Source organism: Siphateles boraxobius, unplaced genomic scaffold (genome assembly GCF_051911475.1).
Source record: "Siphateles boraxobius isolate OS27281-9 unplaced genomic scaffold, OSU_SipBor_1 25, whole genome shotgun sequence".
In the NCBI taxonomy this organism is placed as follows: Eukaryota; Metazoa; Chordata; class Actinopteri; order Cypriniformes; family Leuciscidae; genus Siphateles; species Siphateles boraxobius.
Genome location: NW_027508866.1, coordinates 9544471 through 9561732, shown reverse-complemented (window position 1 = coordinate 9561732; position 17262 = coordinate 9544471). Strand labels below are relative to the sequence as shown.

The 17262-nt window shown below is 38.8% G+C and overlaps 1 protein-coding gene across 3 annotated transcripts; it reads left to right on the top strand.

Moving 5' to 3' along the window:
• Window positions 1–1513: 1513 nt before the first annotated feature.
• On the top strand, window positions 1514–17199 carry jhy (junctional cadherin complex regulator). Of its 3 annotated transcripts, XM_077242372.1 has the most exons (9): window positions 1532–1645; window positions 1867–2198; window positions 6038–6566; window positions 10519–10623; window positions 11963–12534; window positions 13190–13487; window positions 15035–15121; window positions 15639–15773; window positions 16777–17199. In XM_077242372.1, the coding sequence occupies exons 2-9, from the start codon at window positions 1945–1947 to the stop codon at window positions 16960–16962; spliced, it is 2166 nt and encodes a 721-aa protein (XP_077098487.1). In that variant the 5' UTR covers window positions 1532–1645; window positions 1867–1944; the 3' UTR covers window positions 16963–17199. The 3 variants fall into 3 exon arrangements, with proteins under 3 accessions (XP_077098486.1, XP_077098488.1, XP_077098487.1); XM_077242371.1 differs by having other exon boundaries at window positions 1514–2198; XM_077242373.1 differs by lacking the exon at window positions 1867–2198 and having other exon boundaries at window positions 1526–1645.
• Window positions 17200–17262: the final 63 nt, after the last annotated feature.

Here is a 17262-nt window from a genome sequence, read left to right as displayed (position 1 = left end):
ATGAACTAATTGCACCTTATATCAATGGCAGAACAATCAACAAATCATAACAGAATTAACACTGTTGCAGAACACTAGTAATTAAGTTAAACCAAAATTTTATTTTGGTGGGTTGTAGTGAATAAAAGATTTTGCTACCTTGTCTTTATCATAGGGCAAAACAATTAATCAGAAAAACAAATGTGAATAAGATTACAGCTGCCGTGATTACCTAATCATGAAAAGTGCATATTACAGTTTATATTTTTCCCTTTGCATTAAAGGTACTTACAACGTGCTTTTGCAGCGTTGAGTATTGTAGCCAATTACAGACATGTCTGTTGAACGCATCGGCCAATCAGATGCGTTTAAACAAGTCGCGTGCTGAAGATGTGTTTTGCCTGAGCTCACCGAGTTCTACACTTTTCGCAAACCTGTCATTATTATTGGCAATAACCTTAAGATGCAAATAAGAGATTCACTGCAATGTATTTGATATTCTTGATGCTGCTCTGCTCTAATGCTACTCATTTACGCACCGCTCTGTTTGTTGGATGACAAAAAGTTTAGCGGTCTAGCTCATCAATGTCAAAATGATTAAAGAATGCGGGGCTTACCGTTCACAGAAGGATGTTAACATGAACGAACGCCTGGTAAAATGTAAGTAGATAAAGATTTAATATTTTACAACTGTAATTATTTCACTAATACAATAAACCGTTCTTTTTCTTTATTCCCTTAAATCACTTTTATTATCAATTCATTCATTTAAATAAAAATACCCAATTTTAGTTTGGGCTAAAGTCCCGAATATCCACTGACCCTAGAACCGCCCCTATTTTTGTATCAAATTAAATGCTGAAACGTTCTCAAAGTGACTCATAGCAGCTCTGGAGATGACGCTCTTGTGTAAAGGCAAAAGGCTCATACATTTTTACTCATGTAGGCCTATGCCGCCTATCAAAGAGAATGAAAGACTTTTTAATCTCACAATTCTGACTTTAAAGTCGTATTCAGTGACACAATTGACACAATTCGTATTCAGTGGCGGAAACGGGCATCCATTACAAATGACATAGGCAAGCTACTACACGTCTTAAACAATATTAATTTAAAACAGTTTAAATAAACTGACGGATAAAAAAAAAAGAACTGAAAAATTTAAACCTAGCCTCTTGACTTTGATTTTACAACTAGGCTAGGCTACTGTATATTCGCGGATTCACTGTTCTCTCTGGATATGCGCGCGCGTTTGTGGGGGAGAGAAAGAGAGAGAGCACGAGCGCTCTGCCAAGAATTTCCCCGATGGTCTGACTGGACTCCGCGATTCCGTTCATAGGGTTCTAAAATGATTTCGCGGACCCCCTGGCAAAGGGTCGCGGACCCCACTTTGAGAACCACTGACTTATGTACATGGTAAATTAAGTGAGATTTTCGTTTACATTGAGAAACCAAGTCTTTCGTGACGGTTCCAAGATCATGTTTTTGTCCGATCTTTGTCCACTAGAAATAGTTCTGCGCATGCGCGGACAGCAGTGGCGTCTAGGTTTCCACGGCAACAGTTCCGCAAACGAAACGTTACGTGACAAAGATCGACTCATCTTTCGATATAGATCGCAGGTAAAAACGATCAAATCTGGAGCAGATCTATGGATTTGGGTATGAGGTAATGTTTTGATGCTGCAGAATTGATTCAACGTTACATTGTCAGTGTTTAAGATGCCTTTACACACAACATTGCCTACACACAGCTGAATTGGAACGTCAGCCATTTAACAACCGAATGAACTTTAAACATTTAACTAAAATAACGCGTAATAACGTAGCTAGCTGAATTAAACTAAATAAATCTGTTTTTATCACTAATGTTGATTTTACGACATGAAGACGATCGTCTTAGAGCAACAACGCCATCATGAGCTCAACGGGCCTGAGGCGCTGAAACAGTCAAAAGTAAAATTTAACATGACAAAAGACTCTAACCCAAGGGATAATGTGCCCGATTTACCGTTGATGTGGGATTCCCTAGAGTCAGATACTGAGAGTTTGGTGCAGGAGAAGGAGTACCAACGAGAGCTTCAGATCCGCAGTGACCTCCTCTCTGCTGAGAACTTCCAACAACATTGTGCTAAGACTGACAGCGAGGAAGAGCATCTTGATGTTTATGATAGTCTGGATCTGAAACCAAGACGGGTGAAGGGACCACATGAGCCACTGAGGTAAAATAACAGTGTTACAGAGCTATTTCCAACGCCAATAATAGTTGACCTGGCATTTCAAGCAGTCTCCTGGGATGTAAAATGCCATTTCATCTTATATAATTGTTATACTGAAGGTTTTATGATCTCATATTAATTAAAAGACTACATTGGATATTTGATATTGGATAGTCCACCCAAAACATTACAATTCTGTCATTATTTACTCACCCTCATGTCTTTTTTCAAACCAGTTGGAGATTCTTTCTTCTGTGGAACATAAAGCAGATGTTTAAAAAAAAAAGTCAGGTTTTTTTTTCCCTCACACAATGGAAGTCAGTAGTAACCAAACCAAAACTGTTTTGTTACCAACATTCTTCGAAACATGTTCTATTTGTTCCACATAAGAAATAAAGGTACAGGTTTGGAATGACATGAGGGTGAGTCAATTATGACAGTGATTAAAAAAATGGCTTGAACTTACACATTCTAAAATCCTAATGTTAATATCCATGTAATTTATGAGCTGCTACGCAATTCCAGATGGCTGTTAATCAAGTCGGTGCTTTATTTTAATAAACAACATCCATGCTTTTGTAGAGGTTTCATACATCTGTTGTCATAATAAGCTCTGTCAAGCAAATCCAGTTCCCAAAGCTCAGAGGCCTTTTGCATGAAGCCCGTTTCAGTTGCTACCCAGGTAAGCTTGAGATTAGTTCGAGCAAACTCTTTTTTTCTGGCTCAGGAAGGTGGATTGGTTTTTAGTGGTGTTCATCGCCATGGACTTATGCTACACAGCTAACCTGCTCCACAGCTAACCTGCAGGTTTTATTCTGGGTTAGAAATCGCAAACCAAAACCACATCAACAGCTATGAGCAAAGTGACATATTTGGTGCAATAAAGCCACTCCCCCTTGATCTCGTGCTCCAAATTAAAGCAGTTTATATTGAAAGAATTTTAGAGGAAAACAATTGCCTGACTTTTTCCAAGTGGTGTCAAAAGAAGTACAGCTCTGGACGTCTCATGGGGTGGAGGGATACAGTTATGGGTAGGGTTAGGTGTGGTTGGATATACTAGCTCCAGCCATTAGGCCCAAATTACATTCAGAAACATTAATATTAATATATCCATATAATAATTATAATAATTAGCATTTAAATGTGTATATATATATATATATATATATATATATATATATATATATATATAAACACACACACACAGCATTTAAAATGGCTAAGCTTATGTATTTTATTTTGAGCTCGTTGCGGACCTATATACATTATTATTTAAACTCATACTAAATGTATTGATATAGTCTTATGTTTTCTTTTAGCTGCCTTCTTAAACTTTCACTGTAGCAACAGTGTTTATTCCTGACTTGTTAATGCATTTAAATTCATGATATTTTGCATAACTATTTCTAAATCTTTGACATAGAAGTGAATTGCACTGACGCTCTCACGAGAATTGAATTAAACTGATGCTCTCCATGTTCCGTGTGATTGGCTGTTCGCTGCATGTGTTACACTTTCAGGTGCATGTGCTTCCGATGTAATTCCAAACTCTGGATTAAACCTGAGTTGACAGAGAATGGAGTGTTGTGAACCTGATCTAAAACAGTTTGTATTTGTTTGCTTTTGTCAACTCTAAACCTACTTGAACTCATTGTTTGTTCAACTAGCTTCATGCAACAGGCGTCTGGTGTGGTGGTGATGACAAAATTAATATGTTGGGTTCTTTCATTTTTTTCAGTTCTTGAGCAGAAACAGTTCTAATAGCAACCTGATAACCTCGCTCTGTATGGTTGGATGCAGTCTATGATCATAATACCTTTTGCTTTAGTTGCACATCTAATATTTACTGTCAGCTGCTTTAAAGTTACCTGTAACTAGGTGTGACCCAGAGGTCAAAAGTACAGAAGAATGAGCCAAGCAATAGACTTTCCAGGATCATAACAGTCTCATTTAAGGTGTGTCTTCCTTCTGCTAATGATCTATTTTTCACATGTGGTATGGAGGTAAAATGTTTTAAATGTACTAAAAAAGGCAATACAGGCAAGCATTCATGTATTAGGTTGTAGGCTAGGAACCGTGTATCAATGAGAGTGAATTGCCTATCGAATGTCCCTCTGTTTTGAATGTCAAGTTTTGCTTCTGTTGCTAAAATAAACTGAATAAATAACGGCAATAGACCACCTTATTCACAGCAGCGCTATCTTTGATTTGTAACGGCAATGAAAGCGAGGCTGTGAGGGATAGACATACTCTTCAGTGTGTGTACTGTCATTTAATGTGTTTTTGGATTGTTCTGCTGACAAAAAACTGCAAAAATATATTTCCAAGAAATTTAAATTGACAAAAAAACTCCAGACAATGTAAGCTTTTGAAAATTTTAAGTGATTTAGGAGCTTTATACAGCTTTTTACAGGGGATGCCACTGAAAACAAGTGTATCCCTAACAGCCTAGCTTTCATAGCTGTCATGGCGCTGCTCTGAATAAGGTCTATACCTGAAAAAACTAAATGAAAGACATCACCCAAAAAAAATGACTATGAGTTTTTTTGTGTTTAGCTGCTTTGCAAACAGCCGAGATGACTGACAGCTTTTATTCACATTTCTAATAGATAATGACAGCCTTTGAAAATGATGTTTGCGCTTGCATTTTAATTGAGACGAAATACCCACTAATGTTTGTACTTTCCAAACAAGTACCCTCATTTAGGGAAAATTAGATTTTTTGTTTGCAGGACGTTACCACAATAAGCAGTCTGTTAAAAAGCAGTTGCTTTGTTGCCAATGAATGAACGAGCTCTCTGCGCTGCCGGAACACAGATTGCTGGAATCTGAAGTGTGGATCACCGCATCTGTCTCCACTCCTTCATCTCCAGCCCAACTGTTGTGTCCGCCACTCAAAATCTGCCTCGGGATAAAAACCGGGGGCGTTTGTTTTAATTTTTTGCAGACTGATAGCCGATGCGCTGAAGAGGTACTTAACCTCATGCACAGTTTTTTTCATAATGAGTATGGCGAACCTTGACAAAGACTTTATTGTCGAAGCAAAGCAGCTCCCTCATAATATTTTCATGCTCAAGAATGAAATCCTGCGAATGAATGGCGTGCAGCAATATTTATCATAATCTCATTGAAGCTAATAACTACCCATTTAGTTTACATCCTCTTTACTGCACACATTGTCTTTAAAGAGACTCAAGTGTCGCATTCAGAATGAAACGAGTCTGTGTTTCCTATTGGATTTAATTCTGACACATTTATATTAACACAAGAGACCCTTTGCATGTTAAAGACCCCGTCACAGCTGCGAGCCCACGGCGCATTCTCAAGACCATGTCGGTGGAATCATTACAGAGCCATTCCTTGCCCTTTGCCCTCATTGGCTGAAGTGCCATGCATCCAGGCAGCCTCGTATTTGGCATCATGGGATGTGAAGAGCATCTTGTACTATTCAGAGGCACACAACAAAGAGGCACTCTTCTAATTATTTTAATGAGATCTTTTCATCCAATGATGCTAGGAGCACATTAGGTTGTAGTTTGAACCTATTTCATATGTTTGAATTAGCCATTTGCAAAACTATCCCCAAATTGTGGTCTTCAGACCCATAGTCATTAGAGGTAAGAGAAGACGTTGGGGCGAGAGAATAGAACACGCTATTACCATTTCGCTTCGGCTGAGAAGTGTAGCTGATTTTTTTCCTTGTGTTTTGATGGCTGTTCGAGGCATTCAGACTGTCTTACTGACAATGGCGAAAGCACTAAATGAGACGTACCCAGCCTGCTCTTCAATTTAAAGCTGTGTTTATGACTTATTTTTTCTTAACTCTTTTTGAAATATTTCAGACAAACTCCCCCCGAAGATGAATACGCATACTTGCGCTACGACCCTAACTGGAGGAAGAATCAGGAAGGGGCTCAGGTTTTCAACCAGCTAAATGAGGGACTTTCTATCGACTCGTTTGAGGGGTCTGAAGATAGTATTGAACCTTTGGAGAACTTTGCTCTAGGTAGCAGGCAAGATTATGTCGTTGTCAGTAATCCACCCACAGCTCAGATGGAAAATGCCTTATCCCAGCCACCTTCACCTCCTTTCCACCTGCACCCACAACAGGAAGAGATTCTCTATACACCCGAATCAAAAAGTTCTTGTATGTCCTCTGAAGGCACACCACGGGATGATGGAAAGCATCTGAATGGCAAATCAGTGTCTCCCCAGAAGACAAGATCACGACATCTTTCTGATCTGAGGCCTGTCAGAGATAAGAAAGACATTGTGGAGCGTAACAAAGCAACTCTTGGTATCAACGCACATAAGCAGGGGTCTTACTTGAAAGCTCATCAGCATAAGGATAAACCAGATAAGACAAAGCAAGTAAGTAGTTTTGGAACATTCCCCCCATTTAAGGAAAATAATAGGTTTATTTTGTTCTCTCTGACATTCTTTATTCTCTTCTATAGGTATTGCATGATTAAATTTAGCTTATACTATACTACAGTAGTCAACATTTGAAGTGAATCAAAAAAGTTAATCAAAGTTGTCCTAAGACAAGAATGGGTATTGTTCAAAATTCATGTATAACTTTGATGAAAGGTTTTGACCCACTTTAAATGTTGCCTACTGTATTTTGACTGGAAGCATTGGTGACCAAATTAAAGTCTCATGGCTAACCACTAGATGGTGAACTAACACAGCATACTGTCAGCTTCCTCAATGTCAGATATTGGGTAGTTTAGGCACAACGATAGACATTTTCATGTGAATGATGACTCCATTCATAAAAGATTTTTTAATTACCCAATATCCTGAATGAAGTATCGCTATTGTTTTTTGATGTAATTCACCATTAATTTTAATAACTACTTAATGACTGTATGTCATTGCTTTCAGTAGTAGGCCTATATTATAATTCTCATTATGTTAATTTTTGTATTCATTTTTTATATTTTTAGAAGCCATAAAGAATTTAAGTTAACTGAAGTTACAAGCACTTAAGTATTTAAGTTAACGGCATATCAGAAGTTGTGAGTTAGTATAAAAATGTTTTCTCTATGTAATCTGTGTATCTAGTCTAGAGACATTCCTTATGTTTTTGATATTTGATATATAAATTTGATATGTAAATATTCACAATTTTTAACGCACAAACAAGGCCATATCATGATCTGACCATTATCTTTTAATCTGAGTAAGTGACCTTGGTGTTTTCATTGCTCCTGGTTTTAAGGAGACTACACTGCCTGTGTCACGGAAATTAATTTGGCAGACAGAGTCTTCAGATGGAGCAGAGAGAAGAGAATGAATCATGTCTTTCTATGTAGTGCCTATTATGAGTTGATCTGCACAACAGTGGCTGTTAAGAACATCAGAGGGGCATGGTTACCAATAGGCTCTTAGTTATCGGTGCACCTGGCCTAGGGTATAATTGGCAGGGTTGGCTTGTCTGCACACTGTGGCTCATGTGTATTTGCTACATTTAAGACCTTACCCAGCCCATCTGAGCCCAGTCCCACCTTAATGTCTCACATCAACTGCATTAGCATAGTGAAGAGCCGTTAGCATTGTGACATGGTAAACAGAGCAAAGCTCTCCCCGGTTTAGACGGTGCCCTGAATGCACCAGCGGTGCCCAGGTATGAATTCAACGCATTGTCTTTTAAAAAAATATGGTGCACTGTCAAGTTTCCATTTAGGTGGCATTGTAAGTCTTAAAGAGGCGGCTCATTGAAAAATGTTTATTTTGAGTTTATTTATATTTCACATATATGGAAATTTTCCATATAGCCTTGTTTATTTTACTCTGTATGAGAGTAAATATCAGTCAAGATCATTTAAACAAAATGAAGAGATGCTCTTAAACCTGTATAGATTTTTCTGAAAAGCCACTGAAAAGGATTGACAGATATGGATAACTCAGTGTGATCGGGTACTTGAAATTCCTTGTATTATTCCAAGAGAGTAAACAAATGTTTGTTTTTCATGAAAAATATCAGTCAGATACTTTTTTTCCATAAGGATTAATGGAATGTATTTAAATATGATTATTAAACCACCCGTGGCACAAATAATGATATGAAATATATCAGTTTTTGTTGTTGTTGCACAGAACATTGATATCGATTTTTAAAATTACGTTAGAATGACAGACTTGGAAATTCTTAAACATGTGAATGTCTAAATTCTTTCAAGAAATCAGTTGTTCGCGGCAGATTATCATACAACAAGGCTTTTGCAGTACAACGTAACACATGAAGGGCAATCATAATACTTCAGCCACTTGGTTAAAGTTTTGCTTTTTTTGTCATTTGCCTACTATGAGAGAGCACAAAACCTCATGCCTTCCATTCGTTATGTAGCTAAGCGCCTGCTCGTAAATTTGATACACAGCCTTTACTTTTGCCCTTTTTTTCTGGCCCCGTTTCCTTCAAAGGGAATAAAAAGCCCCTCAGCTCCCATCAGTTTTCGACATCATTATCAGGGCGCGTCTGTTGGGCTTTTAAAAAGCCACTATTTACTCTGTCACAAACCCCTAACTCCCGATAATTAGCAGTGTTATTAAATGTACACAATCTCATAATGCACCAACTTCCTACCGGCATGTGTGGGAGTGATGATGAGCTCCAGCAGAGACCCCTTTGATAAAGACAGAAGTAGCAGTGCAATCTTCTGCCATTGCACTCAGCCCCAATCCCTCGTCATCCCCCAGACCCTCACTTCAAAGCCAGAAACATAATGTACAATCTCTTAATAGCTCTAGACCAAGGCTCCACGGCTCTCTGCCACTGTATACCCTACCTCAGTGTAAACACCTAATCAAGATTGCCTGGGCGGTCACAATAGCAACCAAATGCAATTCAAGAATTGCGGCCCTTTGAAGTCTTCATCGCAAAAGCTGTGTTTCCCAGTCTTGAGGAAAATGGCAAGCTCCAATCACCTGACTTTGTTGTGCCACGTCTCGCCCCAAGAGGCAATTACGGGCCCCAATTTAACAGAATAGATATTACACAGCTTATGAAGCTCAAAATGCAATTTTGTTTGATCATTTCCTCAATTTGATTGAGATTATTAAAATGGCAGACAAAAGGCAGTGGTCGTGGATGGGGCAGAGGTTGTGGCCTGCTGCGGCTAAGAGGACATGAAGGGCAGGTCTGTGATGTCTGCTACTCACACACCTGTTACAGCACAGCTCAATCTCTCTACTCGAAATGATACTTGCCCGATACAGGAAAATGAGCTGGAAGCGCAGCCTCCTATTAACCGTGCAGCATAACAAACAACGGATTTTGCAATACATGTTTGCCCCAATAGATATTTTCATTTATAATGAGGATCGCTGCTATGAACATTTGCACATTGCCTGCTCATTGTTTTCCAATGCTGTTTTTTGGTGCGATTTCCAAACTTTCTAATGTTCAACTCTGATTCTTTATTTCACGCAGTCCAATTGCCGTATAACAATATGAACATCCATCCATCCATCTTTTTGAAACCACTAATTGAAGACCACTGGTGCTGGTGGTTCACAAATCAGTTCCTTGCGCACATGGCCTTTCGTTAAATACATAGACCAGCATGGCTGCCTGTTTATTGATGGATATGTTACAACTCAATCCACTCACTGCTGCATGTGTCTCTTTGACCTTCCTCTATTCACGCTTTCAGAATTAGCCGCATGCATTGAGGGACGCTGCAAGCTGTCAATACCATTGATCGGTGAGAATTGTCCTCAGCAGCCAAAGTGACTGGAAGTTTACTAAATGATTTTCATTACAGCATTAGCTGTAGATATTCCGCCTCTGAACGGGTACATTAAGAAAAATTGAGAGAGTGCACTGATGTAATGTGGATGTATCTAGACACTTATCTCCGAGAGAATCATTTTAAAGAGAATCAATAGAACACTCTTCTTGACACATGTAGGTCTGCTCAGAGGAGCTGTGGATAGTAATTAAGAATAAAAAGTTGATCATAAAAAGCCAATTGAATTGTTAAGTTTACCAGACACTCTGGGTCGAATAATTTTATAGATAAACCTGACTGCCTGTCAGCGCCGTTTTTGAGTAGGTGGATGATAAATTACAGCTGTCAGCACACGTTTACACCAAAAGCGGCATGTAATTTATCGCCCAGCCTTTTCTTCTCATTCTCACGGATGTCTTTGTTTCGCTCTCACGGTGCACAGTTCACCCCTGTTGTTTGCAGTCAATACTTGAATAAAAATGTGAGGCGAAATAATAGCATTTCATCTACATGGCAACAGGTGAATTGTTAAAAGGAGGCTTATCAAGCAGTCACTCCCCTGACCCTTCTTTCTTCTCTTCCCACAGCCCAGGAAAACCTCTTACGAGACTATCAGCACTCGTAGCCCGGAGAGTCAAGACAATGTTCTGGATCCCGAGCTGATGTGGCTCCAAAAAACACAAAAACTGAAGGTAGAGCTCACTTTATTGATTCCATCCATCTCTATCTGTGCAGACGTAGGTGGTGCTGCTTGGCACAACCCATTGGCCTACTGCATAACAGTCTGCGAGGGCTTCCTCTCAAGATGAAAATGTCTGCACAGTGGGCACACTGTCACCCGGGATTTCATTTCTGCTGTGATGGACGCAATTTCTGATAGAGTTGTTCAGGCACAATGGAGCCTCTGAAATGTCTTGAAAAGGAGCCTGTGCCGAGGAAAGAGGGGGAATGGAGAAGCATCATTATTTTGAGCACTTGAACGGTCACCTTAATGCCGGCAAGCAGAGGAGTGTAAATATTTTCCCATTAAGAATGGTGCAAGCTGGTGTTGGCTAAATCAGAGGCATTACATGCTGAGGCACAGCTCCAGACCTCACAAGAATAATGTCCGTCGGTCTCCCATGCATGCCAGGCTCGCCACAAAGAAACATTATATAAGTGCTGCTGTCTTTCTTTCCTCTCGTTCATGACAATAGCTGTGAAGCCACGGTTATATAAGGACATATCTCTGCTCAATAGAATGGATTCTTTTAGCCCTTGCCCTGAAATGTTTGAATGGCATCTGTAATTAAATTTTTAAGGGGCATTATTTTGTGCAAATGGATTTAGCCTAAAGAGCCCTCATCATATTTGGGGAAAGTATTTCATTTATGCTAATTTAATTCTTTTTGTGCCTTCAGACTTTGAAAAACAATATTCATAATTTAGCTTCATGTCATCTTAATTTTCAGTGCTTTGGTTTTGATTTTTGACTTGCTTAGGGGTGTGCAATGACTGGTAGGCTATTGGTAGATTATCGGGTCACGTGCCGCCAGGCACTAGCTATCTGTCACGTCACATTTAAAAGTGCCAAAACGGTATTTATTGTTTGAATTTCGTAATAAAATTGACAGAATCTCAGGATCTGAGAGCTGAGAATTGGTTTCATATCAAAAATAACCTGCTCTATCTTGTCTGTCGCGGTGTCAGTGTCCTCTTTGCTTGGCAATTTTTCTCAGTGTCAGAAAATGGATGTGTGGCGTGAGAGCATGTGAAAAGGGTGAGTCTCACGGTGAATGCGTGAGAGTTGGTAGCTCTGTATTGAACTGAACTGAACCAACACTGAACTGACTTGAGCTGAATAATGACACTATTGTCTATTTAGATCTGCTTTACTGCAGAATTTGAATTCGTCTCATATTTGATAAAGTTTGCATCAGTGAATCTGTAATTTTCCTGTTTATGACTGTGAAGGTGCTCTGAAACAATCTGTATTGTAAGTAAAGGTTACTTGACTTTTTAAATCAATCTTATTTTTTTCCCTTACTATAGCAGAGCCACAAAGAGAGGAAGGAACCGAAGAAGAGGGAGCGAACCAGCAACCACCAAGATCAGCTCAAGCCACCGGTTCCTGAATCCAAACCCAGAGCACACCTTAAACCCCTTACAGAGAGACACGTCATAAGCGTTGATCACCGATTGCAGGACTCTGAGGAAACTCCAGTGGCCTACATCCATGATCCACCACAACATCAGTCTGGGCTTCAATCTCACAGTCATGCTCCACCTACCATCAACCTTAACATGAACCTCCACACACCTGCCAATCCAACACAGCCACTGAATCTTTCCCAGAAAGAGACCATTTTAATGCTTGTTTCTCAAGCACTGCAATGGGACAGACCTGATCTGTTTAATCCACCCTTTATACAACAAGGTTATCACTCTGTGCTTCCCAATTCAGAAGGGCAGATGGGATTAGCTCCAAAAGCTGTTATATCTTCCCCACCCCCCCACTCTGGAGTGGTATACGCTGTGGACAGAAGTGTTCCCCAGAGGCATGCTGGGAAACCTGTTGCCAATGCGTTTGAAAATTTATCATTCAAGAATCACAACAGACTCAGGCAAGTCCACAAACATACTTTATGCAAGTATCCCAACATGAACCTACAGTATTAAGTATTCATATTCATAGGGGGGCAGCATTATGTAAAAAATGCTATTGTGGGGTCACAATGAAAAAAAAAGAATTATCATAAACGATTAAGAAGAAATCCTGAAGTAGTTTGGCATGATCTTTTATTATTATTTCTTTAATTTTTTTTGTAACAAAATGGCTTCACGCCAACAAACCTTGTTATGCAACCAACATGCAGAAAAAATACATAAAACAGGAAATTATATAATTGAGAGGACACCTGCAGACATTCATGAGTGTGGTCTCTTAAAACATCATATAAAATATAAAAAAGGCAAGGTTTGTTCAGATAGTAAATTTCCTATCCAAAATACTTAATGATATTTATGTATTTATTTATTAATTTATTTTTATAAAAATGATTTTCTACCCTGAACAATATATATTTTTTGCCATTTTATTCATTTTTTTTACTTAAATCTTTATTTTATTTTTTTATTAATACCATTTGGTGCCACTAATGCCACAGAAATTACGTTGATCTTATTGGTGTTAACTTTTAATAATTAATTTAGAGCATACAATATGCAAAAAATGTTCCCTAAGCCTTGGCATTCATGATATCCTCCATGTTTCTGTAGGATACCAATACTACATCAGAAACACTACATGCCCACATCTCCTCAAGTGGGGGCCAGCCACTGTCCACCTGAGCTTTTGCCCAATGATGAGGAGAGCGTAGGACCCTTTGTGCCCCCAACGCTGATATCTGCTCCTTACACGGTGCTGCCCCCTATAGCACGAGCTAACGGCAGCGACACAGGACACGGCTCGGATAGATCAGAGCAGCAGCTGAATCCAATCCACAGAAGCAGCTCAGAAGGTTACCTTTCACAAATGGAAAAACTCAGACAGCTGAAGGCTAAAACAAATTATAAGGTGTGTATATGTGTTTAGTTTAAGAATCAGTGTGCTTTGCGTTCATGCATCATGCATCAAGTCCAATCCTGCTCCTGGAGGGCCAGAGTTTAGCTTCAGCCTAAATTAAAACACATACCAGCTAATCAAGGTCTTATTAGGCATACTAAAAACTTCCAGGCAGTTGTGTGGAGGCAAGATGGATCTAAACTCTGCAGGACAGTGGCCTTCCAGGACTGAGTTTGACACCCCTTGTCTAGTATGAAACATTTATCATCTTACAGCCTGACACTACTTAGCTAAAAACAAGGTTTCAGATAAATTTGAATATTTAAATATTTTTCAAATATAAAATTAATTTTATAATATATTGATATATTTTTTTACTGTGTAAATAAATGAAATGATACACAGCAAAGGAACCATTTAAAAAAAACTGATTTAAACCCACATGGCACAATTCTTGTAATAATTAGCAATATAGCAAAACAAATAGCTCAATGACTACAACGTCCTGTTTATACTTAGTAACCATCTTTAAGTTGCCATGACAGTATCTCAATGGGGCCTTCTGCAGATGTAACGATTATTGTGTGGGCCGATTCAGACAGCAGGTTAATTGTATAAGTAATTGAAGACACTCTTAATTGCAATGAGATGATGATATAAGGCACGGTCACAAAGACGACATTGAAAAGCGTTAGAGGATAAGGTGATTAAGCAGCACCCCCGTCTGTGCGGACCAGGACTGGTAAGATGGTGATTTGCATTTAATGATAGCCTCTTTGTCCTCCAGCACCTTGAGCTCTGCAGGAAAGTCTCTCTTAGGAGCAGACGTACTCAACAGCAACGTGCATTTACATAGATAGAATATTTAAGTTTACTCAGCAGTTGTGTCCATTCACTTTGAAGGAGTGTTAAAGGGATAGTTAAATAAATAAAAAATATATATACAAATTCCATCATCATGTATTTGTCCATACAATGAAAGACAATGGGGTCCACAACAATTGTATGGACAACTTTTACTAAATGGATTAAAAAACACTGAGATGTTTTTCCAGTAAAAAGAAAGTTATACAGGTTTGAAGTAAATAAAACAGAATTTTATAACATAGATCAGTAAAGTGTTCAGTGCTGCATGAAGACGTCACAATTTAAGGGTCATTATGTCATGGAACACATCCACTTGATGCTGTGTCCGGATTATATGGTTCTTAAACCATAAAACAGATTGCTTTCCTGGGAGAAGCTTGATCTCCTCACCTTGATGTGCCCGCCATCATGTCTCATAGGATTATGGGATAAATTTGTAAAACAGCTAGTGTGGCAGTCCAAGGGGAAGCAGATCAGAGTGGAAAACAGCCATCCTGCAGTGTCCATGACCAATGGCTGAGCCTTGAGAACCTGAAGGAGCCTGACCTGATTAGCGCTTTTGTTTGTGGATTGTTGCATGAGTGCACCTTAAGAACAAGGCAGTTTCTCTACTTTTCTCACAATATCTTTGCTGTTTATAACAGTTATGCGGATAATGCTTAAATATTTATGCATACAAAATGTTTTCTCAGGCTTATACGCTAAAGGACTACAAAGACATGAGACAGGAGGTGAAGCTTGGGGGTCTTGGACCAACAAACACAATACCAGAAGCTGTGGTAAATGCTCACTTCAGATTGTATAAAGACTTAAGCATCTGACGATATTCATAAATAATGTTGTTAAATCTGAATAATTTGTGTGTGTAGTTATATGAGAGAGACTCAATGGTTAATTGGTGCTCTCTTTGTTGAATATTGATTTAGCTAATCCCTAATTGCTACGTCCAATTGTCAAGTATGGCCGTGTCTCAATAACCCCCTCTTTTCATTTCCTCATGAATTTAAAAGACTTGTGTTTCTGAACACAATGGAAATGGACCAACTAATCTAATGAGCATAGCCCTCAAAAAGCAAAAAGAGCTCGGCTGATGTAAAATGTTTATGTTTTTTTACCGCTCACAGCCTGGGAGAGGTGTTAACACTGATTCTGGAGGGATGATAAGTTTTATTTGCAGCTGTTGAGTAGCTTCATGGATGGATGTACAAAGAAACAGAGGGGCCTTAGGGGAGAAATGGCTTAGGTAATTAAAGCTCCCTTTTGTAATCTTGCTGCTCTTTCTTTCACTGCTGTCAGGCAGAGAAAATTAGACGACAGAAGCTGTATTCAAATGTGATCCGCGAACAGAACAAGAAGATAAGTAGGATTCCATCTCTGTCGGCCAAGGACCCAGTGGGCAGTGACAACAAGGACACCGTTCCCAGGAGGAAGGTATAGGAGAATCTCATTCTGAAAACATGAGCTTTATTTAAAGAGAATAAAAAATTATAGTTCTCTCATTAATTACTCACCCTCATGTCGTTCCAAGCCCGTAAGACGTTCGTTCATCTTCGGAACACTAATGAACATGTTTTTGATTGAATCTGAGAGCGTTCCGTCCCTCCGTTTGCAGCTACTCAACTGACACTTTGACGCCTTAAAACAGTTTATAAAGAGATCGTAAAACTAATCCAGATGAATTGAGCTCTTTAGTCCAAATTTTGTGTAGAGACACGATCGCTTTATATGAAGAACAGATTTAATTTAGGCTTTTATTCACATATAAACATTGATCAGCAAACATAAACAGAAGCTCAGCTGAACCTGCTTGACACGCCCACCTGAAAAACCCGGAAATGTGGTTTCCAATTGGTTCTCAAATGCTCAAATCCTCAATTGTTCTGCGTAACACAAGAATGAACCTATGAGTTTTCGTTTACAACAACTGATGTGTGAGTTGATGTATATATGAATATGTGAATAAAAGCCTAAATTCAATCTGTTAATCATATAAAGCGATCAAGTCTCTTCAGAAATTTTGGACTAAACCATTCAGTTTATGAATTATTTTTACGATGTCTTTATGAACTTTTTGAAGTGTCAAAATGCTAGTTGCGTAGCTGTCAACGGAGGGATAGAAAGCTCTCAGATTTCATCAAAAATGTCTTAATTTGTGTTCCGAAGATGAATGAAAGTCTTACGTGTTTGGAACGACATGAGGGTGAGTAATTAATGACATAATTTTAATTTTTGGGTGAACAATCCCTTTAATTCGTAAATCATATATCTTGCATCCAGAGTGGTTTACGTATGTGTATATGTCATAATTTATTTCTTTATTATTAATAGAATATTTAAATTTTAGCTATAACCTTCATGTGGATAATATATATATATATATATATATATATATATATATAATCTCAAATCATTTTTGCAATTTCATTTTGACCAGGCTTTAGAATATGCAAAAACTATTGCAAAGCCCAAACCCCCTCCAAAGTCAAAGGACCAAAACGGAGAGCACCCACCGAATCCACAGGAAACGGACCCAATCCATCTGGCCACTCTGGAGATGTTGAGACGGCACGAGGATGAGAAACGTGCCGTGGCTCGCTTCAGAGCCATTCATGCCATTTAATCTAAAGCCTTTATTCACTAAGATGCAACAGGCCTATATGAGTTCTGTTAACTGCACTTCTATAGAATCCATTTTTCCCCTTGCTTTAACTTTGTGTGTGCTGTATATATACCTAATACTTCTTGTAATCCTGCTCATTTGCAAAGCACTGAAAGTGGAACAGGTGTGTAGCACATAATCCACTGCTTACTGATTCCAAAAACAATTTTTCGATATATAAAGAAATCTGGAATGAAATGCTGTGGGGTTTTGTTTCTTGGCTTTGCATTATCCTGCCATTTTCTCCTTGTTTCAATAGGT